The sequence below is a fragment of the Prenolepis imparis genome, unplaced genomic scaffold (assembly GCF_030444845.1).
Source record: "Prenolepis imparis isolate NDT839.2.m4 unplaced genomic scaffold, iyPreImpa1.0 SCAF_13, whole genome shotgun sequence".
Lineage (NCBI taxonomy): Eukaryota > Metazoa > Arthropoda > Insecta > Hymenoptera > Formicidae > Prenolepis > Prenolepis imparis.
Window position 1 is genome coordinate 7,251,029 of NW_028141171.1, and position 25,667 is coordinate 7,276,695.

Below are 25,667 nucleotides of genomic sequence, written 5' to 3' on the forward strand. Positions count from 1 at the left end.
AAAACCTTTCCATCGTAAATTATGCGAAATCTGACGGACGCCGAATTGAAATCTGTCTCGACTAACTTAATATATTTATCTGTATTTCTAATATTTATTGGCGACAGACAACAACCATCAAACATAAAAAAAATAGCATGCAAGCAAACAACATGAAAGCATGCTATATTAATAATAAAATAAAGCACACATAATTGATAAAATACAATTAAATAAATAATGCATAAAATATCGGTGTAAGCAATATAAAAGAGTAGATATTTTTTAACATTATCGAGACTCTCGTTCATTAAATCAAAGTGGAATAAGATCAGGGACACGACATTATTGTCTAAACGTCTCGAAGAGCGAGAATGCTGATACGGAACGGTCCGTTGTGTTCGTGGAGAACACGAACAAAAGCGCGACAGCGGTACTTTTTTTCCTATTAAATAACCGAGCCCACTGCAGATCAGTCTCCGGGGATAAGATTCATACCGTAAGCGGCTTAACATTTGTCCACAGCGGAGCGAGTTGGAGCTCCATGGTGAGACGAGGGTCTCCAAATACATTTCCGCCATTCCGTTTTCCAGACGGTCTACCTCAATTTCAACGTTGCGTATTGCACAGATATAATAGAAACATTATTTAATAGTTTTATAGTAAAGAAAATTTATTTCTTTTCGTACAAATGTGATTATATTCTCGAAAATGTTTGTAAACGTAATTTATGTCTCGTCCGGCAACAGATCTCTTCCTCGCCATTTTCTCGCATTGCATAAGTTATTTCAAGTTGAGAAACTTTGGGTCGCATAAATATGAAAAGAAAACTTAAACCCACAACACACACACATGCATACACACATCTAAGAGTTGGATATACGCTCACGAAAGATTAAGGAATTCGCGGGCATCCAGAAGAGACTCGGAGAATTAATTTAGATGAGACCATAGCGGTCGAAATCTTACGAGTGAGAGAGACAAAAAGAAGGAGAGAAACAGGACGACGACCGTAATATTTGAGTTTGTTTGGAGCACGGAGAAACTCGAGGGAGAAAACGCGGATAGAGAGACAAAAATAACGAGACCTTTAAAGTGCTACAGAGTTCTTTAACGATCATTAACGAGCGCGAATGATGAGGAGAATTGCCTCGGTGCGCTACGCGACCTGACACGCTTTTACGAGAATGAAACGCGATGTTTAAAGTTTTCCCTCGACCGCTGGCGGAAGACAGGACACGCGCGCGGAAGTCTAAGCCCGCGCGCCATTCAATTCCCAGAGAGGATATACGGGAGAGGATGAGACGTCGTGTAAGGAGCGTGAAATTTGTCCACGCTTGCGAGACGAGCGATGATCGCGGTGTCTCGTCGTCGACGAAGGACACACGACGGCGGAAGAAACGACGGGAAGAAGAAAGGGAGCTAGAAAGAACGGGTGGCGCGAAAAAAGACGAAGAAGAGGAGAAGAGCGGGAAGAAAAATTTGGAGCGGGTGTACAGCGCCGGTGAAGCTGCGCGACGCGGATCGGAGCGGAGCGCGCAAAGCGAAGCCGCGAAGCGCGGGGGTGGAAGGCATCGGCGGCGGCAGCGGCGGAAAAGGCAGAAGGCCTCGAGAAAGGAGGAGGCTGACTGATCGCCGCCGGAGTAGAGTAGAGAGGAGAGAGAGCACGCCTGCGCGGAATCCCCGGGCGGGCGCGGGCAGTGCCACCGGAGGCCCGGCGGTTTCAGAGCTTCGCCCGGGACGACAAACCGCGGACGAGCCGAGTGCGGGAAACCCCGGTCGCGTTTCGCAGTCATCGTCGACCGATCCGAGGTATATACCGAGTGTCCGCGCGGTAAAAAAAATCGCGGGGTAAAAAGGAAAAGGAAAGAGGGGGGAGAGATTCCGATTGTGAACGTCGAGGTAGACCGATTCGTGACCTTGGTGCGCGCGACACTTTTTCGTCCTCCTCTTCTGGAAAAGTAGAAAGGAGGATTCGGTGGTCCTCCGGATCGGTCGCACCGGGGTACGATAATTCCTACGCGCCGAAATCGCTCGTCTAGGACTGATCAATTCGGCCACGATCTGCCGGTTGCGTTTGGTGAGAAGGTATTCATCGGCAAGATAATGTGATATCACAGTGTTGAAAGGAAGAAGAGAAGGGAAGCGGAGAAGAGAGCGAGAGAAAGAGAGGCGGAAAGATCGGTGAGTGCGCGACGAGGACGCCGCATCGAGCAGGTTGCAACGAGAGGGTTGCAACGACCAACAACGCGGGAGTATGCGCGACTCTTGGTAGCACAAGGCTGGAAGATGAACGGGACGACGACGGATGATTATTAAGCAGAGGAAGCGCCGGGAGAAGGGGATGCACCGAGGTGTTCCATGAGATGTCAGTGGATCCAGGGACAGTTTTGCCAACGTCGTCGTCGTCGTCGTCGTCATTGTTGTCGTCGTGATCACCATGAGAAGGTCCTCCTACGTCAACTACTACGTCCTGTGCCTCGTGTGCTGGATCCTACTAGGTATTAGCGGTAAGATTTCACAAGATCTGTCGATCGCGCGGCGAAATATCAGATGCGTCAGGTTATGGCTCCAGAAGAGGAAGACGCTTCGGAGGGAGGGGGGATGCTGCAATAGCGGTACTCTCGCGATTCACGATGCATGTAAGGGTAGGTAGGCTACGATCAACCCGTCGATGTTGTCGCACGGATTTGCGGGGAGGTGGGGCTCCATGGCACTCTTGCTGCGGATGGATCGATCAGATTTTGGGGTGTAGCGATACGTTGCATACGTCCCTCTTGCTCTCTCTCTCTCTCTCTCTCTCGCTCTCTCTCTCTCTTTCTCTATCTATCTCTATCTTTCTCTCGCACGCTGCATGCATTGTACGGATGCGTACGATGCGCTCGTGCGCGTAGTTTTTCCCGCTATCGTGAACCAAACAGCCGATACACGAACAGCGGAGTTGTCGGGAATACTCGAGAATAGATAAGGATAAAAGGGGGACGGAAGAGAGAACTCAGAACGTTAGGGAGAGGGGGACACAACCTCCGGTCCCGGTCCAGGACCGTATCTAGCGCCACCCTTGTTTGTCGCGCCGCAGCATTATACCTCCCTCCACTTCTCTTCGTGTCTCCCTTTCTATCTCTCTTTTGTCCCTTGCTTCCGTGATATTCTCTCCTCTTTGTCGGCCTCTTCTCCGCCCGTCCCTACGGGATCTCTGCGTGTCGTCTCGATGATTCCGTCATCGGGGGATGAAGACAAGGAGGGAGACGAACGACGGCTACCCCCCTTTTCTCCGCCGTGACGTCGTTCAGGGACGTGTCTATCGATTTCATCTCGCGCGGCTGCATCATCGCGATGCGGTCGCGTTTTAAAGCACGCTCGTGAAACAGAAATATCACGGCGTCGTATGTTTCGGAGAACATCCATTTATGTATGACAGGAGCGTGTATTACGTATTTACGAGATGGCCTGGCGAGATCGTCGAGACGTTTCGCGGGATAAAACTCGGCAACTCTTGCATCTCTTCTTTAAACATGAACTCGATCAAATTTGTCGAAAGGAGAAACTTGCTTAAACATCTAGTTCGAAGACTATTCTTCATGTATGAATATAATTTGTTTCTAGTTGTAAGAGATTCAATCTACCCTGAAAATAATCTTCCCATCCTAGCAAAGTGTATAGGAGCTTTTACCTTGATAAAAAAAACAAGAAAAAGAGAGAAGAGGGAGGAGAGAGAGATACATCAACTGCAGAATTAGTTTTCAAAGGCTTTCTAAATAGACGACGCAAATATGTGATTTCACGAGTGACGCAATCACTCGCAGTAAAATATTTGACGCTTTAAGGACGACCTCGTTCGCAAGCCTGTCTCTTCAGCGAGGCGTAATCAATTCCGGGAGTAACGGAGCGCGAGCGGAAAATCCGAAGCGCCGATAAAATCGGATTATCACCCTGGACCTCGCCCGCGCCTTTCGTAGCCGCGTGGAAAGTCCATCGACTGACGCTCCTGTCGATGCAATCGGTTCAAACCGTTCGTTGAATAATTTACTTAAGTATCGGCGTAGTTTCTCTCCGGGTAAACCACTTGAAAAGTACGCTAATTACTCTCAACTACGGGAGGAGCTACTGCGAGAAGTTCAGACTCGGTAATGGCGGGTTTATTCCGGCATCACCTCAACGATACATTATACGCTCTCGATCCTCGTAGTTACTCGCATATGTGCACATATGTATCACACATGCACACACGTGTGTAAGGCGTGCCGCTACACAATCGCTGATTATACCTCACCGGTGATTAACCGCGGGTTCGTTCGCTCGTTCTCCGGAAATGGAGAAGTTCGACGCGCTATCAACGCGGCTGCCGCAACACGGGGTTATACTACTGATTCGAGACGTTGCAAGAGGCGCGCTCGAGAAATCATTCTCGTTGCGCGAAATAGATTTGCGTAAACCGTGGATGAGACTTGGGCGAGTTTGGAGGCACTGTTGGGTGCATTCGAGAAATTGCATCTCACGGAGAAGCGAGAGAACGAGAGAGAAAGAGCGAGAGAGAACAGCGCTTTCTGTATATAATTCTCAATAATAACACAAATTCTCCATATTTATCTTATATTAAAATTATTATAGACGGAAGAAAAAGATTGTTATATAGAAAATGCCACACACTCGCGTGTGACATTAAATTATTCTTAGCACAAGGGAAAGGATTAATATACGATCTCGTACGTTACGGGAATATTTCAATATAAGGCCGTGTCGCGAGTTGAGAGTTATTATAAAATCACGTCACGCGTCGGAGGGAAATAATCTTTCAGGAGCTAAAAACTGGGATTTATGTGGCAGTTTAGTACACGATGACGTCGTAAAACTGCACGGGCATGCGTACGTGTCGTTCTGATAAAGTGGGAAAGGAAACACCGGCCCTCCCGGACGCAGCTTGGAGTCTCTGCACATCGGGTGGCTTTGTCTCTCGGGAAATATATACGATTTTAGATTCGTCTTCTGTTTCCGGGAAATTTACTTCTTCTTACACCCATCTTCGTCTCTCATCTCGCGATCACGTTCCACCACGCTCGATTACACACAGCGGGGGAAGATAGCTTCACGACTTATTGTTGCGCAAAGTGAAACAGATTTATACAAAGAGCTGCGTTTCCCTGATTTTTATAATCATTTTCACCCCTCGACAGAGATTTCTCGCGAATGCTTGTATTTTTTCTTTCAAAGAGCTTCGTAGAAACGGACGACTTTAATAATACATATATATATAGATATATAGATAAGTGAAATGATTCTGCTTTTACCACCCTCGGCCTAAAATATCAAAGTTTCACCGCTATCGGGAAATATTCTATATATGATTTTTCAACACTCTTAAATAATGCACGACCGCGAGAATATCGCGTTGCCGTCCGAGCTTGATGGTTTTTATCGGAAACTCCGAGGTAAACGGGGTGTACGTGATTTCCACGCACCCTTCGCGAGGTTGCGCGACGGGGTCGGGGTGCGCAATCCGACTTACAAAACGTCGACATGAATAATGCACCTGCCAGTCGCGCCCACGCTCGTCATCGCATTCACGCCCAGCGCATACATAAACGCATTCGATTATTCATTAATGAGAGAGCTCGCTTCGGACTATTACACTGCGAAATTACGTGTTTCGCAATAACACGATGCATATCTGTATGCCGCGTGTTATCCGACCTCCCTGTCCTCTCTGCCAGGAGTGTTTCTTTGCCCGATTTAATCTCGCGATAAGCGCGACTATTACGCACCCCTGAGAAGCTATCGCGATCTTCGCCGTAATTCGGCTCGCCACACGTCGACGTGAAAAATACGTTTAGGGTGACGTAGGCAGGCACATCTATAGCGTACGATATTTGTGCCCTCTTTCGCGGTAGGCAAATGATCCCTCCGGTGGCGAGAGAGGGTGGACTTAACCGCGCGTGCGCGCAGCTGCGCAGATTTTACGTTCCTCAAAGATCGACAGAATCGACTGCGCGGAGAGGAGGACCGATAACAGGCCTCTCGTCTCTCTCGACGCGGATTCCGTATCTCCGACGGACGACATTTGACAATACAGGGCTCGTCGCAAGCGCTCTGATTGCCAATCTAGACGGCCCTTCGTATACGGAAACGTGTCGAGCAGACGGATTTCGTCGGCCACGAAATCACGAGGGTACAGAGTTTCGATGTTTCCGGGATGATGACGTGATTTCGCTACTAGAACGAGGCGAGTTTTTGTCGCGAATGATGATTACGTCGTTGATCGTTTTCGGTTATATTATATGGATCGTCGCGAAAAAATATGATAATAGGATGAAGGTTTTTTTTCCCCTTGAAGGTTGAAGATGATAAATTTAAGAAAGATATAATTTAGGAATCTTCATAACTTTCTCTTTCTCTCTTCGTCTTTTTCTTTGGAATTATTTTAAATTTCCATTTGCAAAAAAAATGAGGAAAAGAACTTTGAAATTATGTGGGAAAACAAATCGACGAAAATTCTCGCAGCCATTATTTACCTTACATACCTCGCTGATTATTCGTCGAGATTAATTCATGATTCATTACCCTGCATTTAGCTTGACTGAAACAATAATTAGCGCCGTTACAGCGGCTGTGATTTTCCTGCGCATAAGTAGAACAATCGATGAGCGATAAGTCGTGTGGAACGAGGTTTGCATCGTTATACGAGCGATTTCATATTTATTCCTTATCACGTCGCGCTTATCGCGTTCGTGATCTTAATTAAGCGTAATTATCAACAGCTTTGTTGTTTGTCAAAGTTTCGGCAAATCTTGATAACGTGACGACACATGTTTCGCGTCTTACGTAATTCAACCGACTCGGAGGAATTAATAACGTCAGCTACAAATCCTGGTTCTGCTAATTAATAAAATAATAAATTGATATGTACTCAAATAATGTGAAATAAAGTATGAAAGAAAGTAAAATGAGCTAAATACTAAAAAAATTCACCCTTAGATTTATGACAGAAAAAAAATTACATTTCAGATTTCTTTGCTCAATTAATTTATCAATTTATTCAACTATGCTCCTGTAACGTGTAAAATATATTCTTCCGTCGTGATTCATGATATGATATTTTACACTTAGCTGGCAACCGTTCCTCGATTATGGCCCCCCTAACAGCCGTGCGAAAACCGAACAAGGATCTCGCGCTTTTCGGATCGAACATTAGATCGGATCGTGATATCGTCAAGGTCGTTGGAACGACGCCCATGTCTCTCTCTCTCGCTGAATTCTGATCTGCCTTTAGATTTTCCCGGATCGAAATCCCCGGGATTAGTATCCATTTCCCGCGGGGACGGCACCTTGGCTGAGTCCTCCGCGATAGGATTTATTCCGAATAGCGTCGACGCTGGCGCACGAGCGAACGAATACAGGGCACGAATGCGGAATAGTAGGTAGAGTCTCTTCTTCCGAGGTCTGCCTCGGCTTTATTATTCCATCGCTAACGCTAACGTCGCTCCTTCCATGTTAATTTGCCGCATAACGTGTGCGGACGATGGGGCCGGCGATGCGGGCGAAATTATACGGATATTTTAAGGATGCAACGCCGATAATTCGCGCAATTCACGCATTCGCGATTCCTTTTTGTAGCGTAAGAATATATCTGTATATACACCTGTGTGCTCTCGTCGTATTTCCGCATTGCGCCTGAGTCTCTCCGATCTCGCGATTGCACACAACGAGGCATACATACACGCGAGACACCTTTCTGAGAACAGGGCTTCTTTTCAGGGGTGAGTACGAGATCTCATTCGTTGGTGAAGAGGTTCGACGGGATTTACACGGGGCCTTACTTTGACTCGAACACTCCAACGAATATCACAGCGCAGCTGGGCACTCACGCTTACCTACCGTGCAAAGTGCGGCAGCTTGGTAACAAATCAGTAAGTTATTTGACGTATAATGTAATTAAAGCGTCGACCTGAAAACAACTGTGAGCGTTGTTCGGGAATCGAAATCTTGGGACGTGTCTACTAACTTTTCTGACAAACAAAAAATTAATGTCTTAATAGCATGAGACGCTTACAGCAGTTTTTATGTCTATTTTATGTCGTGTATGTACATTATTAGCGTCTTTATCTTATGTAAAGATAAACGTAGATTCGTACGTATCGATACAATTGTCAACCTTCGAATCGAGACCTAATTTGTCCTTGTCATATCGTCTCCCGCATCTTTGATAGGTCGAGAGTGTTGCCTCTCATACGTTACGTGTATTGACAGTTTGATTTATTAACGAGCTTATTGGATGGATACCGGCGTGTAATGGCGAAATTCCTGCCTGATGGTTCCCTGACAATGAAAACTCTATTTGAGATACGATAACGACGATGTTAAAGAAACAAGGATAAATTATTACAACTAAATCGAGGACACGAAGGAGAGTTTGAAAAACAATTACCTCGTTCCCATTTCACTTTGATTTTGTCGCTCTTCAAACGAGCCAAATTTATTTATAATGTAAATGCTTACACATTTCGATCTCTATTTTTTATCAATATCAAGATCGGGAATTATGATCGGCACACAATTAGAACTTATTTTCGTTGTCGATCACTAATGTCGATCATTAATGAGAAATAAAACACCGATCTTGAACAGCTGACAAGCGCGGTTCCATCAAAAGTCTATGGTCTATACTTAAATTACGACATGGTTAATAATATTTCATAACCGCAATCGCGCGAGACTCGTCCCCGTTTCTCCCGTGATGGATATAACTATCCGCGACAGATAACCCTCCTACGTGTCTCGTGCTATTAAATCGTGATCCGCGATCGCGGTTCCCATCGTCGCGTCGGATCAATTTACCTCGCTAATAAAACGCCAATCTGGTAATGATTCGCGTTTCATCCGGCCTTTCCGCACGCTCCCGTAACCCGCATCGCGAAATCGGTAATCTGAAACTCGTGTCGGGGGGAAGAAGGGGCAAAAGGGGGCTGGAGGATAGGGGTGGTCGTCATCGGACGCGTAATTCCTGCCGGCACGCAGAGTAACGCTCAAAGGTGGTCCCTCGTTAACGAACTTCTTCAACGTGTACGCAGGCGAGTACTCGTATTCGAGTACACCTGGGTGTATACCTGTCGTCTATTGGCACGCGGTCGGGGACTAAAGTATCCGGTGACACGCGACTCACATATAATCTAGGCGCGTACTTATAAGGGTCGCCGTCGTCGCCGCCGCCACTTCGATCCTTATCAGGCCGGCGAATTAAATATATTCGTAACTCCTTACCTTTTTTCGATGACACAGCCCGCTGTAGGGTTCCCAGATGGTCAGGATTTCCGGGAAAGTCCCGGAATTCTTAAGCTTGTCCCGTGTCCAGTAATTAAAGTCTTCTGTCCTGGAAAATAAGAATTTCAACAAAATTATAACATATAACATTCATGTTTCTAAATGGTAGCTAATTAACGCATTTTGTTAGTTTAAGCATTCAAAAATGAGTCAAAGAAGAATCAAGCTTTTTAAGTTACTTTCTTTTAATTTTAAAGTATTTTATTTTTATTTAAGTATGTTAACTTCATTTGAACATTGCCCAAATGATACAGTTAAGTTTTTCTAATTATTTATATAGTTGATTTAACTATAGTTCTTATCTAATGTTGATTTTTATTTAGACAATACAAGTTGTATGTATATACTATATTACTCTTGTGGCAATAATTATTATAATTATATTTTTTCACAAAAAAAACGTTTTATTTTTGCCTTTAATGTGTAAGGTTCGAGGTTAAATTGCGAAGGTCATTAATTAATTAAAAATTTATCTAAAATTTTTTAACAACCTATTTTTCAGTCGCCTAAAAAATGTCCCGGAAATATTTATTTCACGTCTGGCAACCCTAGCCCGCTACCATATTTGTGCACCAATCTAGATTTCCGTCGAGCGCGCGCGAGCCCGTTCGGTCGATGAACGATAAATTAAGTGCGCGACGGGGAAGCGAAAGATTGATCGTTCCGGAATCGGAACAAGGAATGTGAGCTTTCTTATTTTTTTTGTCGCTGTATCTTATATGTCGCTGCTCCTTATACTTGCTACGAGCCTTTTTTATACGCAACCTCAACTTTTTCCGCTTCTCTCGATATCCATTCAATTGCGAATAATGATTAGCGGTAGTCTAATGATTCTGAGATCAAGTTAATGTGATTAAAGGAACGAAGGCTGATGAAAACGAGAGTAAAAGGTCTTAGATATGTTTAGAAAATTCTTAATATCGTTTGTTTTATAAGAAAAAATGGGAAAAGAGAAAAAATCTCAGTGCAAGTCAATAAAACTTTAGCTTAAGGCCGGTAAATGTCAAGTGATTATAAATAGATGTTACGTATAATTTACGTATTACGGAAAAAGTTTAATGAAAAATTTAATGTAAAGGATTGATTTAAGAGACGACAATTAATTTCGGCCAATTGCGAAGGTTTCCTGGATCAGAAGAAGAGATTCGCATATCCTCTCGGTGGATAGAACCATGTTCATTCCGGACGAAAGGTTCCAAGCGATTTTCGGGGAGGCGGACACATGGACGCTGCAAGTGAAATATGTCCAGGCGCGCGACGAAGGCGAGTACGAGTGCCAAATCTCGACCGACCCGAAGAAGAGTCACATCATCAAGCTCAACATCGTCGGTGAGTCGAGCGGGAGTATTACGTAAGCCAATTATTCGTCGGCTTTAAGAAAAAAAAAATTTTTTTTTAATCAAATAATCGAATATCAAAAATATCGTGTTGCAGTGCCAAAGATCGAGATCTTGGGGGACCGTGACATGTACGTGAAGACCGGAAGTACAGTCGCAATACGATGCGTGATAAAGCAGTCCCTCGAGGGCCCGTTCTATGTTTTTTGGTACCACGAGGGCGATCGCGTTCTAAATTATCAGCTAGGCAAGATCGACATTCAGACGAAGAGAATCGATGAAGATACGGTGAGCAGCCTCGTGATCCACAACGCGAAACGAGACGACTCGGGTAACTATACTTGCAGCCCGAGTAACCTGGATAGCGCGAGCGTGCAGCTGCACGTGCTAAACGGTGAGTGGAGCAGTTTATCTCACTTTGGGGAAGGAAAAAAAATGTCTGTTAAAATTAAAATTAAAACGTGACAGTGAGTTCACGAACTCTTTCTCTTTTTCTTAAAAAAAAAAAAAAATAATAATAATACAGTAAACTTTGCCATGTATAATTCATGCACTGTCATACTTTTTAATACGCACGAACAGACTTTTACAAAATGCTTAAAAAATGAGAAATATACAACAATTGCGCGGCACGAATATGGGTCGCAATTCTCACGACTGAGTTTACTCCATTGTTGTTTCGCGATGCAAATATATATCAGACGATTTTTCTTTCTAGGGGAACATCCCGCAGCGATTCAGAGAGGCATCAGTTCAGCACCGGGTGGTTGTCCCACTCTGTGGTGGCTGGCAGGAGTGGTGACATTGTACTCGAGTCACGGCAGCCGCCCGTTCGTCCTCGTTCTTCTGATCCTTATGGTTCTCTACTCGAAAAATCCATCTTACTTTGCGACGGAACGATAATCAGGCAAGACCGTAAGAATGGTATATGCGTATAATCGATTATCTCCTGCTACGAGACCCCCGACTACCTCGAGAGAAGAGATCCTCGGCGGACCGATTTCCCGAGATCAGAAACAAAAAGGAGGACGAGGGTGAGAGAGGATTAGGAAGATGGAAGGTAAAATGATAGAGAAAGAGAGAGAGAGAGAAGAATAATGATTCTGGAGGTAGTATGTTTTTTCTCGCGCGAAGTAAGAGTTAGAGTTTATCTCGATTATCGAGACAGTGATCCGGCCGTTAGAAATTAGGACTTAGTTAATTATATGAATTCTTGTTAAATTGCTGCGAGAGCTATACATGCTGGAGAAGCTATGAAATTTTTGACGTTGTCGAAAATATAAATTAGGTCGAGTTTGTATAAAACGAACGGGTGGTCCGTGAACGTGTTTAAAAAATTTTCATTTAAGGAACTGGTTGCGAATAAATTGATAATTTTACACACGAGTGAAACTGTTCACTGATCTTAATATATGTTTTAGAAATTTTATTTAACATAAATTGTTTTTTTTATTCGTTTCTCCAGAAGACGCGTTCACCCTTGCGCTTCTACGTTTAAATTGTTTCACGTACTTCCCGTTTGTATTAGCCCGACAAGATAGAAAGTTACGAAATCTAAAAAAAAAGTGCTCTAAAAAATGATCGCGATCGCGAGATCTTGTCGCGAGGGCGTTGGGTAGTTTCGTAGCGCTTACAAGAAGGCGATAATGTGACGAGAAATATATGTAGGGATGAAAAGCGAAAAAGGGAGAGAGAAAGAGACAGGAAGAAAGAGGAACGTTTATGAACCATTATGAGAATGGGAAAAAGCAGAAAAAAACTTCGTCCGCGCCGCTCGAATAGAATTGAAACTTGTTCGATGAATTTTCGAAATGCGATGTGATTTATTATATTCGATAGCGACCGATTATAACAAGCGTGTCTATACTCGACGTCTATCGCCTGATCTAGGATCGTCCTGAGATTGAGCGATCTCGGCCATTGTCTCTTAGATGATTTGTCGATATGCGCTCAAAATCTATCTATTTGAAGAATCTTTTGAAATTTTTAGCAATACACTGTGTTGTTCCGAAATGGGTTTGTGAAACAAACCCGAGGAACGACAGAAGTATTCAAACAAACCAAACAATTCTATTGGAAGAGATAAAAATTATTGGTATTAAAAGAATATTCATATCAAGCGACGTCTTGCCATATCAAATTCAAATTAGTCGCGCAAAATATTCCAAACACAAAGACAGATTTAAAAAAAAATTATATATATATATATATAGACGGAAAAAATCATTACTTTTATAATTTTTATTTAAAGGTTCATCGACCAAGGGAACTGCCAGACGAGATGTCGCGATGGAAATTATCACTGCCTTTATAAATACGTTAACCTCGTTTAAAGACGACAAGTAACTCGAGACGATCCGCGATCAATATTTTATTAGTATTAAAGCGCATTGAGTATACACACGCCAATCAAAATAATATCATACATCCGCGCATGCACAGGCGAATTTACCGCGACGTGGGCCACGACAGACCGACATACATTTTTTCACTGATCTACGCGTTTTTATAGAAAAAAATTGGAAGATCTTTTAGAAATATAGAGGAAATTTATACACACACACTCTAAAGAGATTTTAATATTCAGATAAAACTTTTATTCTTTCCTCTCAAAAATTTTCGAAATTAATAAGATAGCTCTATTAAAAATGTATTCACATATTTACGACGTAAATAAGATATTTGTTCTATATAAAACATTTACAAATGTATCCTACGTGTATAATATAATCTATACAAATTTGATATGTATTTTAAACATTTGATTCTTCTTCGATGAATTTTTTTTATGGATCATTGAACGTTTTAGATGGGTATTTAATAAGAGAGGCGAATACTTTCGGTAACTATACCATTTTGATAACATCTCGCATATTTTCACGACGGTTTTTGGCCCGCGGCGTGCCTGCCTAGCATGATCGGTTGTATAATTTAGCGAACGAGCGTATGGCTTTTCGGTGGGGTGCCCCTGCCCCCCCCCCCCCGCGAATTTGCTTTCTTCTCGCAAGTACTAGAAGAAATATACTGTTTTTTATAATATTATATATATAAATAAATATATATAAATATATATATACAAACGAACAGAATATATATATGTATATGTGTACGCGCGTAAATACGTTGCACATGGGTGTTGAATATTGAACAAGTTTCAGCTCGCACGAACGAGGGGCGCACATAAAGCGAATAGGGCGTAAGTTCTCGTTGAGACAATTTTTGAGAGGAAAGTCCTGAAGAGATATACGAGGGATGCGAAAGAGAGAATGACGGCGAGAAAGGAGAGAGAATTTGCATCGTAAAAAACGCGAGGACATCGGCAGGAGACGAACGATTCGTTAGAATATCTACGATTCATGTGATTGTAAATAACATAATATAGCATATAAATAACGTAACGTTAATTAATGATATGCCGTACGTGTTACACACTAAAGAAACAAGAAAAAAAATAAACTAAATAACGTTACTGTGTAATTTTTCGGATCGTAAAAAAAACACGCATTGGAAAATGGGTCTGGCCGCCTGTGCTAACCGGCTCGGGAAATCACGCACGGTATCGCAGAAGAAGAATAAGGGGAGATTTTTCTCATTAAAATAAAAAAGAAAAAAAACGAAAAAAAAACAAGAAAGATGCCGCGCGTATATATATGTATACGATGTTCTTCAAAAAGAAAAAAATATCGTCCGATATAAACTTCCATTTCGATTCGAACATTCGCGGATATATCTCGAGATCGAAATGCGGAAATTATTAAGGTACGATCTTCACAGACGTCGCGTCCGGGATAATATACATATATCTTAGACTTCCATTCGAAGACTCGTTTTTTTATTTCTTAAACGGGCGTGTCTTATCGCGTCATCCGCGATAGACGTTCCGAGCAAGATCGTCGGAGCTCGTCGTCGGAGATAAGCGAAAAAAAAGTCACGCGAAGATCGGAAGAAGCGGAACGCGAGCACCGGCGCGCACGCTTTTCCATGGCGCGTCGGTGCATCCGACATCCGAGTGCGGAAGGAAAGCGGAACGCGCACGTTTCTCCGTGAACGCGCTCGTGGATAGCACGGGCCGGCCACACGCGACTAGATGTAACACACTAATTAATGCCTAGCGTAAGAAAAAAAAAAAACTAATGGATATAAATGCAGATATATTGTGTCGGACATAATAACCAGGGCGCGGTGAATGCGCGAGAGCGATTGTATGCTATATACGCGGCACGGATGCGAACGTACGGCTTTAGCACGTGTGTCTTGTGTGAATCTGTTTGCGCGAGAGCGACGAAAAGACTGTGAGAGAGATAAATGGCGTGAAAGGGGATGAGAGAGAGAGAGAGAGAGAGAGAGAGAGAGAGAGAGAGAGAGAGAGCGAGAGAAAAATAAGCCACATATATACACGCACACAAACACATATACACACATACACACATACACGCACATCTAAACGCGTATATTGAGAGAAGTTCGTTGGACTGACGTATACTAAGGCGTTGGTCGAATGACACATTTTAAGATAAAAAGGGTCGATCGGGGGATGCGGTGCAACCCTTATATCGTTTCCGTCTTTTCTTCTTCCCGCGCCTCGCGAGGCTCGCTGATACTCGACACAGATGAAAAGGTCTGAAAACGATTTTGTGCGCGAGGCCGCTCCTGTCGCGATTAAATTCTTCGCGGCCCTCCTTCCTCCCTCTTCAACAGGGGCCTCCCCCTCGCGGGGTGGAAGAAGAAACGCAATTTCGCGCTCCTCCCCGTCGCCCTTTTGCTTCACCGCAAAAAAAAAAGAAGAGGTAACTTAAAGAGAAGAAAATAACGAGACGGCGGGACGACGAAAAAAAAAAAAAAGAAATTTAATTGAGAGAGAGAAACGTCGTCTTAAAATCTAATTCTAATGTAGAACAGCATTGAATTTTTGTACCAAAATCTATTGTAGTCCTTAAGTGTCGCGTATACTTCTTTCCGTTCGACGTTGCCGATCGCGGGCTTACTTATTTATTTCTGATTTTTCTCGAAAACACATCGTTGGAGAACGGAAGAACGAAGAAGACTTGTTAGAGATATCTTCCTCTGTGCAAGCTCTTCGATCGCTGCTGTTAAAGCTCCCGGACCTTCGCTATACGAATCTTTCTTCCTTCGCGATACGCGTTTTCGTATCACGAATGAACTTTTCGCATCTCACGTGGAATAAATTCGCAGAGACTCGATAGCGGATACGGATCCGGAAGCCTTAAAAAAAAACTTCTCCGATCGATTTCGCGCCCCAGCCGATGCAGAAATTCCCGATTCGCCGATTCCCGAGAGTCGCGGTACGAATTTCGAAGTGAACACTTTGTTTCTCGAGAGTGATGTTTGTGACCGTCCTGACAGTACGTCGATGTGCTCTTACGCGTAGATAACACGAGTTAGATGTTATTCCGAGATAGTAAGCTATATACGAGAGATAGTCGCGTTCGGGCGATACGACATTGTCGTCGTCGGAAAGATGAAAGACGGGTGACCCAGAAATAGAGAGACTCTATCAGTCGCGGAGATTCCAATTCCTACGTGATCCTTACGTGTTGCCGCGCCATCAAGCGATCTCGAAATTTTTTTCCTCAAGAACGGGAAAACATCCCTTAAATCGATTACGCGGTTCTACAGATGAAAAAGAGAAAGAGAGGGAGAGAGAGAAAGAAACAGGTCATCGAAAATCGATTTCGAGTCTGGCGACGAAACGAAATGTCGGGGAACCTCTTTAGATGAACATTTTCAGAAATTACAATAATTCTGTGAAAATTGTATGATTGAAAATATGTGATTAGCAGCGATTTTAACCCTCTACTGCACTGAAAGACCTGGGTCTCTCTCTCTTTGAAATATAAATGTAATTAAATCTTCGATCTTGATATGTACGAATTATTCAAGAATACAGTGCTCTATAATATATAGAAATGAAACGGTTCGCTTTTTTGTCCGCTTTTTGAGCGGGTATTTATTCTCGGCCGTGGAGGGTTAGAAGAGCGAATGAAGAATTATTTGTCGTCGACCGACACCCTCGGGACGGCGGATATACTTCGTTGACGCGTCACTATGATGACATTCGCGAAGAAACGCATCGTGCAATTGCATGATTATTGCATAACACGAGTATTGAAGCTCCCGAACATACGACTCGACGAGTATCGCGTTATCGACGATGTATTGTTACGTTCGTATCATTAGCAAAATAAATATATTATACGCGAGGATTATTTATATTATACATTATCGGGCGAATGTATATGCGCGTGTAAGAGAGATCGACATCGTAAATCAGGAGCTTCGATCCATTAAATCCATTGCGAGCAATTGAGTTCGACAACGTCCTCTTAACGTTAAAATGAGGTCCTACGTTAACGGGCGTTTGGTTGACAGCACGCGACAGATCACACTGTAGTAAGGGGTCTAATTAATCGTTAACGCCACATGTCTGCCGATTCGAACGTTCGACGAAGGTAATTTGCGTGTTTAGCCGTAAAGGCTAGATTGAGAGAGATTTACGCGAAATCGAAGCAGAAAAGGCAGAATTTGTCGAGCGCGCGGATAAGCGGACATCGATTTAAAGTAAGAGTAAGTTTTAAAAAAACAGCAAAACACTCTGAAGATATTCCTCGAAGCCAAGCCTCGTCTCATGGATTCGCATCTGTACACCTTAAGCGCTTTAGGGTTAACGAAAAAAAAAAAATAGACTTTAACGAATCTACGAGATGATGCCGAGGAAAGGACGAAAAATATTGGAGCGAATGTGAGCGAGAGAGTTAAAAATGCGCGATATGAAGTGCACGAGAGAACGAGAGAGTGAGAGAAAAAGTGAGAGAGAGAGAGAGAGAGAGAGAGAGAACGAGCGAGAGCGAGATAATAAATCAATGTTAAAAAAAAACCATCATTACCGAACTTTCGCAATTTCGAAAGACACAAATCTTCGTTAACCGCCGTTTCTACGCATAAGTTGAGTTTAGGAAGCTGGACGCTCGATCGGCGCCCGATCGCAGTTGCACGGATCACAGGTTGCAGGAATATGGAAAGAGATTTACTATGCGTTAAAGAGAGTAACTCGAGCATGACTTTAACCAAAGACGTGCAGACGCGATCGACGTCGAACGGAGCCCCGTCCACGTTTCATGGGAGTACTCTTTACATACGAATGTTTCAGCGTTTCCGTTTTTAAACTATCATGGCGAAGCGGGACGAAGAACGGTCCCGTTCTATGTGTGTAAGAACCATAAGAAGCTTAATAAAAGAAAAAAACATTATACTATGAACTTACGGGATACCTAATAAAAGTAAGCCAAACCGTTAGGAGAGCGTGTTTACTTTTTTCCTCGAAACACACGACACATTTTTCTCAATATTACATTATACATATATTGTTACAATGACCTTTCAACTTATTGCGAAAACGTAAGATTTATTCATTGAGCGAATAAAATAAATGTTACATAAATCTAAGTAAATTGTGAGAATGTCGATGATATCACAAAAATTCGTATATCATATGTGAAAAGGTTTACCGAACTTATATTAAATGCTTCGGTTTTGGAATAAAAAGAGAATATCACACTTTAATCTCTGGTCTCTGAAAGATGATTAGAGAGAGAGATCACTCAGATTTTTTATTCTTATCACGTGTTCTCATGCAATTCTGGATGATCTTTTCGAAAGAGATAAGATAGAACGCGCTGACGATCCGGAGCAGGCCCATCAGCAATGATTGCAGAAACAGCTCGCTGATCGATTTAAACGGCGACATTCCTGAGCACAACGTCGTCAGGATAAAACCTTCCAAACCGACGGAAGAGAAAAATTTACCTGCCTGTAATAATACGTTATCATTTAACATAAAGGTAAATCAAGAGGAGAACGTCGCTGCCTTTAGCATACTAACCAGCGCGTCCTTGAAAAGCTTGTCAGCGACTGCCTCGGGCCTGACTAATGTTGACGTTTGTGATATGAGTCGCGTTTCCAGCGGCTTTGACAGTTCCTCGGTGGCGAAACCAGGCGTGTCTGTATCAGGCGGTAAAGACAGAGTCACAGAGATATTATATGGCTTCAGTTCCATCGCTATGCTTTCCGCCAGGCCACGAAGCGCGAATTTCGTGCTGCAGTAAGCGGAGTAGCCAAAGATACCTGCACGATTTCTTGTTTATTTATCCTTATTTAAACAGTAATGAATATTAATTGGATATCTATGCAAATACCTAGAAAAGCGGCTTGAGATGACGTAAGTACAATCGCTCCCTCTCTGGAAGTTTTCATTCTCTGCACGACGGCTTTTATACAGTAAAATGTACCGAGTAAATTTATGTGTATCATTTTGTCTAGACTATCTACGGTTGTGTCCTCTATTTTACCGCAGATTGCGACACCGGCACAATTAACGAGCATATAAATTGGTCCCATGGTTTTCTCGAGATCGGCCAGTGCTTTCTCGACGTTTTCATAATTTGCTCCGATATCCAAAGACAGATATTCCACCCTTTGCACATCCTTGTTCTCACAAGCGTGCAATATTTCGTTTTTAGCCGTCTCTAATTTCTGAACATCTCTCGCAATTATCGTGACATTTGCCCCATGTTTTGCAGCGATAATCGCTACGCATTTTCCGATACCACTCGAGCCACCGGTCACCTATACAAAAATTTATTTATACATACAAAATTAATTAAATTAATTAATTTATAATTTGACACATTTTTCTTACATTCTTTACATAATATTTAACGTTTATATGAAAAAACATTCTCTTTCGAGGTTAGATCACATACTTACCACAACGTGCTTGTTTTTGACGCTCTTTAGTCGCGGATTCCAGAAGAATTGTTTGATCATCAAAAGCACAATTATTAAGACAAACGCGACAAGCGTTACACCAAGCCAAACAGTCATAATTCGTTAATTTTTATCTTCTCTAAGAGAGATCGAAAGCGTCAAACCCGCAAACACTCTGCAACTAAACGCCGTGTCATATTCTGTTTATCGGATCACTGCGAGGTTTCCATCCTGAAGCAGTAAACCGACTCACGATAGGTCTCGTGTAAGCTTAGTCACCTACAATCGTCAAGTCAGCGTTCTTCAATACTCAAACTCGGACCGAGTTCATCAGACATGGAAATTTATCCACGGCTGCTGATCTTTAACGCAATCGATTGACATAAATTTAAAACAATTTTTAATTTTGTTACATATATTCTATTATTTCGTACATTATATTTAGTCTTTTAACAGCTCTTGAATAAGTTTTTAATATTTATATCACAAGTTTTATTTATTTATCGCAAATAAATGTTCCGTTGAGAGATAACAGCTAATATCTAACTCTTCTCGCTATTATCTCGTATTTATTAATAATTACGATAAGATAATATAACTAGTTTGATTAAAATTCGAGATTAAATTTACTTTATTTGTCTCCGCGGATATATTGATGCTGTAACCGACTACGTTTACGAATCGTTTTAGCTAAACAATTTTTTATCAAAGAAAACTTGTCGACAAATACAATCGTATCTTTTGCGGAGAAAGAATCGTTGAAATTTTATTTCTCTCGATATAATTTTTTCGCACTTGTTATATTTATACAATATGTAAACATACCGAGAAAAATATTGTGCGCATCAATTCTGCGTTCTTGGAGTTTGGTTGCCATCTGGGTTGCATACGAATAGATACCGAAAAGCAATCTCGAGAAACTCACTCTTCGCCGAGTTGACTTAGCTTTGCTTCGCATATATTTTATAACGTAAAAATTTAATCAGCTCACCAAAAATCGATATACTAATAATGACAAAATATGTCATAAAGATTTGCATTTAAAAATGAAAATTTTAAATCGATACAAAAGTTACAAATAAATATATTCACTGACAAGATATTTCAGAGATGATATCACATCTGCAACATCAGCACGAAAAAAAGAGATGATTCGCAAAGAGCAGTAATTCCGATTCGTAATTTACATCTATGCATGCATGTGTGCATATGACTGCACATATCCACGAGGTCCAATCATCAATGCAACAGAACTCATTACGTTACTCAAGCCACAACGGTTGACCTCAATGATTTCAGTTTATAATTTATTACGGGTTAATAACCCGCTTGTGCAAGATTGATACACGGCTCGATGATCGCGACAGTTAACGCAGTCCAAAAATTACTGTTTTAATGCACACTGATAATTGCATCGCGATGTTATTTATGAAATACAATTTTCTCATTGGTATCAGACAACCGAAGAGAGAAGAGTACGCAAATCCGACGCGATACCAATGACGTCATGCATTGCGAACATTTCCGGAACGCATGCGTCGAAAAGTTGCAGGATAAGCCCCCTGGAGTACGTGCATTCACCCCCGCGTTACCATAGCGCAAACCGCCATCTCCCCCACCTCGTCCCTGCCGTTATCCTTCGTGCAAAAGGTCACGTACCACCACCCTGTCGATCGTTCACCTCGTCCTGGGACTCGCTCCTGGTAGCCAGGTTAAAGCGGAAGATACGAAGGATACGTTTACGCACTCCGCCGACTTAGAGATCCTTCGGATAGATTTTTCAAATAGAATCGAACAGATTGCTCGCGTAACGCGCTGCAAGCAGGAATATCGAGTCGAACGCAAGATTACAAGTTGAACAACGTCGCGAAATGTCGTCGTACAATCATCCTAAATTGGATAATAGTAAAAATTAAATCAGAGACTATAGCATACCTAAATACAGCAATAAATTATATATTAGCAGACTAGGAAGTAAAGTAACGTCGCTTAACGCTATTACATTCAACAACCTCGATGCAGCTCGATTATTGCAAAGATGCTATCGGGAGTCATCGTACAGATGTTATCGTCGCGTCATTATAATCTACACAGGTTGCTAGACTATGTATATCGTCGAATCAAGAATAAAGTTAAAATTTCTCGACACTTGACTGTGTGCGAGACCTGAGTCGCAAGGAGGTAATTTTAGCGGAGGGTAATCTCAGATAAGCGGAAGATCTACGATCTCTCGAGCACACGGAAGCGTCGATCGGATCCTCTTTTCGGAGGAGGAGCATCCCGTTAAATCACCCGCGGAAGAGTCAACGCGGGTATCGCGACGGGAACCTCATTTCGGCGAGTCGCGGGGGTTGCAGGAGCTGCGGCAGTCCGGAGCAGCGATTTTGGACACGGAGGAGAACGAGCGTACATTGCACCCAACAGAAGGGAGTGTCCCGAGCCCTCTCCCTTTTCCCTCCCCCATCTCTTCCCCTCGATCCGACACCCGGCCAGTACCCCGCCTGCCATGATAGCCTAGCTACGATCCTGGGTGTCTCCCGGGCTGCACCGGAGGGTGAACGCCCTTGCCTGACCCAGACTCGGAATCGATCTCCATTCGTTGCACGATGTTGGCAACCCCCTTGACGTCCCATCCACGACCGCGCGCGCGTCGCTGCCGCAACTCCCCCGCGCGCGCTCCAGAAGCGGCCACCCTGTCGTCGTCGTCGTCGTCGACGTCGTCGTCGCACTCGCGGATTTTCCGCGAAACCGCGCCGCCGTAGCCCTTAGGAAAAAGCAGGGTGGGTCCCAGCGGAATCGAAAATAAATAACGCGACAGAGAAGAGAGAGGGAGAGAGAGAGCGCGGAAATGCATTTTGCACTTACAGTACGAGGTACGTAAATGTACGTCGCGTAAAATGAGCGGGCCGGAAAAATGAGAAAAAACGGAGATCTATGCGGCACGTGTCGGCACGTCGCCAAAGTTGCAGAAGTACCGTTTTCAACGCGTGTTATCGCGGTCGCAATTGCAAACGGACGATTTGGCAAGAGCAACTTTTTTTTTCACGTAAATGAACACACGCATATTTACTGATGCCCAAAGTAAAAGCGTTTATTCATATATACCCGGGACCATCCATTGGAAAAGTTGGAAAGCCAAAATCCGATTTGTTCATGGGAGATCCGAGAGATTGAAGGAAATGCGATTTCCTCCATATGCGCGCTATGATTTTTACATCCGTATATGACGAGTGAAAATTTTTCGATTCTTCGCGAAACAAAAATGTATGACCTGACTTGAAAAAGACCCCTTACAACTGAAATTATAGATCTATACAGCGAAAAATGAAACTGTGACGTGTTCTATAATGGGGCACAGCAGTATAAATCGCGTTATAATGAAGACTTGGAATGACCGATGATGGCACGCTGTCTATTCCAGGACTCGAACGCGCATAAATGCTTTATAGAGTTACTATTTCTAGTCTTCGCTTTCTCTGCAATAGTGCCCTACACACCTCTAGAACATTCGTCGCGAGAGGCATTTTTCTGAAAGACTCACCTCATTCTACGTATCGATTCGAGTAAGCCTTAAAAAATTCATACGTAATCCCTATGATTCTATCTCACCGATCTCTTAAACGGTTTACAACAAACTTATCTTTAAACTAAGTTAGAAGTATTTTCTTATCATCACGTATAAATTAATTATTGATCAGAATATTATTTTACATTTCAAAATAAGGTTTATCTAAGGAGTACATTCTAATATATGTGAGTGGATTTATATAATATATATATTCTAATATATATATTAGAATGTATTTCTTAAGAAAAAAAATGTTAATATAAATTGAGATCAATAACTAATTTTTATGCAATAATAAGAAAATATTTTTTGCTATTTGAAGATAAATCTGTTGTACCTCGTTTAAGAGATCGGTGAGATAGAATTATACGATAAAATTATGTATGAATTTTTAAATATGTACCTCAGCAGAATGTGAAATGCAAGGCGCAGTTAATTGATCGTTGACTGCAGAATTGCGGCTCCGCAGGCTCTCCTCGATGTCAGAAAGCGTCGCGACAGCCGACGCAAAAGTTGCCGGTGATAAATACGGTTGAACGCGCGTATCTAACATCCGCGAGCAAGAAGCAGTATACTATATCGGTGGCTCCGGCTGCGAAATGAGGCCATTTCACGCCCCTTCGTATATTCCCCCGTGCGATGCGTCCCCTTTTTCCACTTCAAGATACGTCAACGCTTCGCGGAACAATCGAGGGAGAGTTCAGTGCACCATTGTCAGGGAGTAGCATACGAGTCTCTCTATCTCTCTCTCTCTCTCTCTTTCTCTCTCCTGCCTTCCTCCCTCTCGCGGTGAAATAGATTCTCGCCGGTGAGAACAACGCCTGATTCTAATGAAGTTTTGAACTTTTCGAGCCAAACCGCAATCCCAAGTGTTACCAACGCGTGGCCCACAGACGCTCCGTGTTTATTTCGAAATGATTTCGATATACCGTGGCGCGAAATGACTCGAGCGAGCGGAGGTTCCAATTAAACTTTACCCGCGACAACAATCTCATTTAATTTTTGCGGTCCCTGCAGCGCCACAACCCGCTGCATCGTGTGTGCATTAGCCAATTAGCGTGTAATTCGCTGTGCCGCTTTTAAGCGGTCGGTTTTGCATCGATCGCCTTCATTTAAAACAAAAAAAACAAAAAAAAAACGCGAATGAAAGACGGGCGAACAATCTCTGATTCGACCCCTAATCGTTCAGTCTGAACTTTATTCTTTCGTGACAAACGGTACACTCCCTAATTCGAAACATCGGCCCGTATGTCATTACGTATTCAAATTCGTCTAAATCACACCGCGTCGAATAAACGAAATTTACGTTCTACGTTAGCGTGTCTGCTACCAGTTTAGTTTGCTAGATTCGATAACGCTCGTCGAAATCGGTCGTCTCTTTTTCTACTTCGCGATATATAACGTCATCGGCTCCCGAAGTGATTGGGCCGGGTTCGTTGTACTTGAAAAGTCCCTCAAACTCGACTCTGGTGGCGACGCGAGCGAATTTCCCGCAGGAACGTCGACCGGGAGCTTTTATCGAAGTCTCAAACTCACCACCGCTCGCCGCGCGTTCGTCAGAAAATTCAGACTCTCATTTAATTAATAGAATATCCGACATAGCTCTTCGCCGCTTCCATAAGTTTAATTTCAGCCGACTAAAAGTAAGGGTAGTAATCTCAGAAGCCTCTATACAGCTCTAACGCCAAGGTGTTGCGTAAATTTAGTTACTCGCAAACCTTAGAATCCCATGTCGCTCTATTATAACGCAGCGAGCATAATTTATTTTATCAAGCGCGAAAAATAATTATAATTAAAACTTTACATAAAATATTAGATATTGTATTGTGTACTTATTATGTTCGCCAATTAATTTTCATTAATTCAGACGTCAACGAAAATGTTACATTTATCTGTGCGACTGCTGGAGAGAGAATCATTTCTCTCGTTGCAAAACCCCCTTCTTGCCGCCCGGATAGATGCACCATCCTCCGCGGAGCAAGGTGCAATGTCCGGGCGCAGCGTCCTTCGCATCTCGCTGATTTGAATGCGACTGCAGAGAATAACGGATCCATACATCGCAGTTTCCACAACTCAATTTTAAGAATAATCCTGCCTATGTAGGAAAAGGGAAGGAGGACGAAGGGGGGGGGAGAGGGAAGCGAAAGAACGTAGGCGATGTTTTGTCGGCCGACGAGGGCTAATGGGGAAACCGATGGCGGGGAGGGATGAAAAAAATTAAAGCATCGAGGCGCGCCGGCATGGCAGGGGCGTACGCCGCACCGGCACCGACGAAGGTAGGAGCAGGATGACGAGAGGAGGGTTAGCCGCTGGCCGGGTCGCGCCGGGTAGAGGGAGGGCGGGGGAGAGGACAGGGAGAGAAGAGTTGTTCGGCGGCGCACGCGCCCATCGCTCGGCCCTGACTGCATCGCGGGGCGGTTCAATGTTACGGGAGGGCACTGACCCGAGCGGACCGAGAGGAAACCACCCCACTGGTGCACCGAGGTGGGTACACTCCTGGTTATATCGTAGAAATCCGCCGCCAACACCACCGCTGCCGCCACCGCCGCCGCCGGTCCCTGCAGCCAGCCCTGCGATGATCCACCCTCAACGTCCGCCACCCCCGCCAAGCGTTCACCGCCCTTTCCCGCGTCGTCCTCGTCTCGCCGCTACGTCGTTTTCTCTGTCTGTCTTTCCTCCGCCGC

General features: G+C 43.4%; 2 protein-coding genes across 2 annotated transcripts; one reads left to right on the forward strand and one right to left on the reverse strand.

Annotated features, from left to right (window-relative positions):
• The first annotated feature begins 1,638 nt into the window (after positions 1 to 1,638).
• LOC145944389 (neurotrimin) lies at positions 1,639 to 14,987 on the forward strand. Its single transcript, XM_083052684.1, has 5 exons — positions 1,639 to 2,489; positions 7,732 to 7,883; positions 10,416 to 10,623; positions 10,729 to 11,025; positions 11,350 to 14,987. The coding sequence occupies exons 1-5, from the start codon at positions 2,420 to 2,422 to the stop codon at positions 11,532 to 11,534; spliced, it is 912 nt and encodes a 303-aa protein (XP_082908810.1). The 5' UTR covers positions 1,639 to 2,419; the 3' UTR covers positions 11,535 to 14,987.
• A 3,047-nt stretch (positions 14,988 to 18,034) lies between these two features.
• Positions 18,035 to 19,667, reverse strand: Kdsr (3-ketodihydrosphingosine reductase). The gene is made up of 4 exons (XM_083052683.1): positions 19,416 to 19,667; positions 18,845 to 19,274; positions 18,532 to 18,773; positions 18,035 to 18,459 (listed from the first exon to the last, which is right to left on the reverse strand). Exons 1-4 carry the CDS (start codon positions 19,530 to 19,532, stop codon positions 18,247 to 18,249), a joined length of 1,002 nt encoding a protein of 333 aa, XP_082908809.1. The 5' UTR covers positions 19,533 to 19,667; the 3' UTR covers positions 18,035 to 18,246.
• Between the last annotated feature and the right edge of the window lie 6,000 nt (positions 19,668 to 25,667).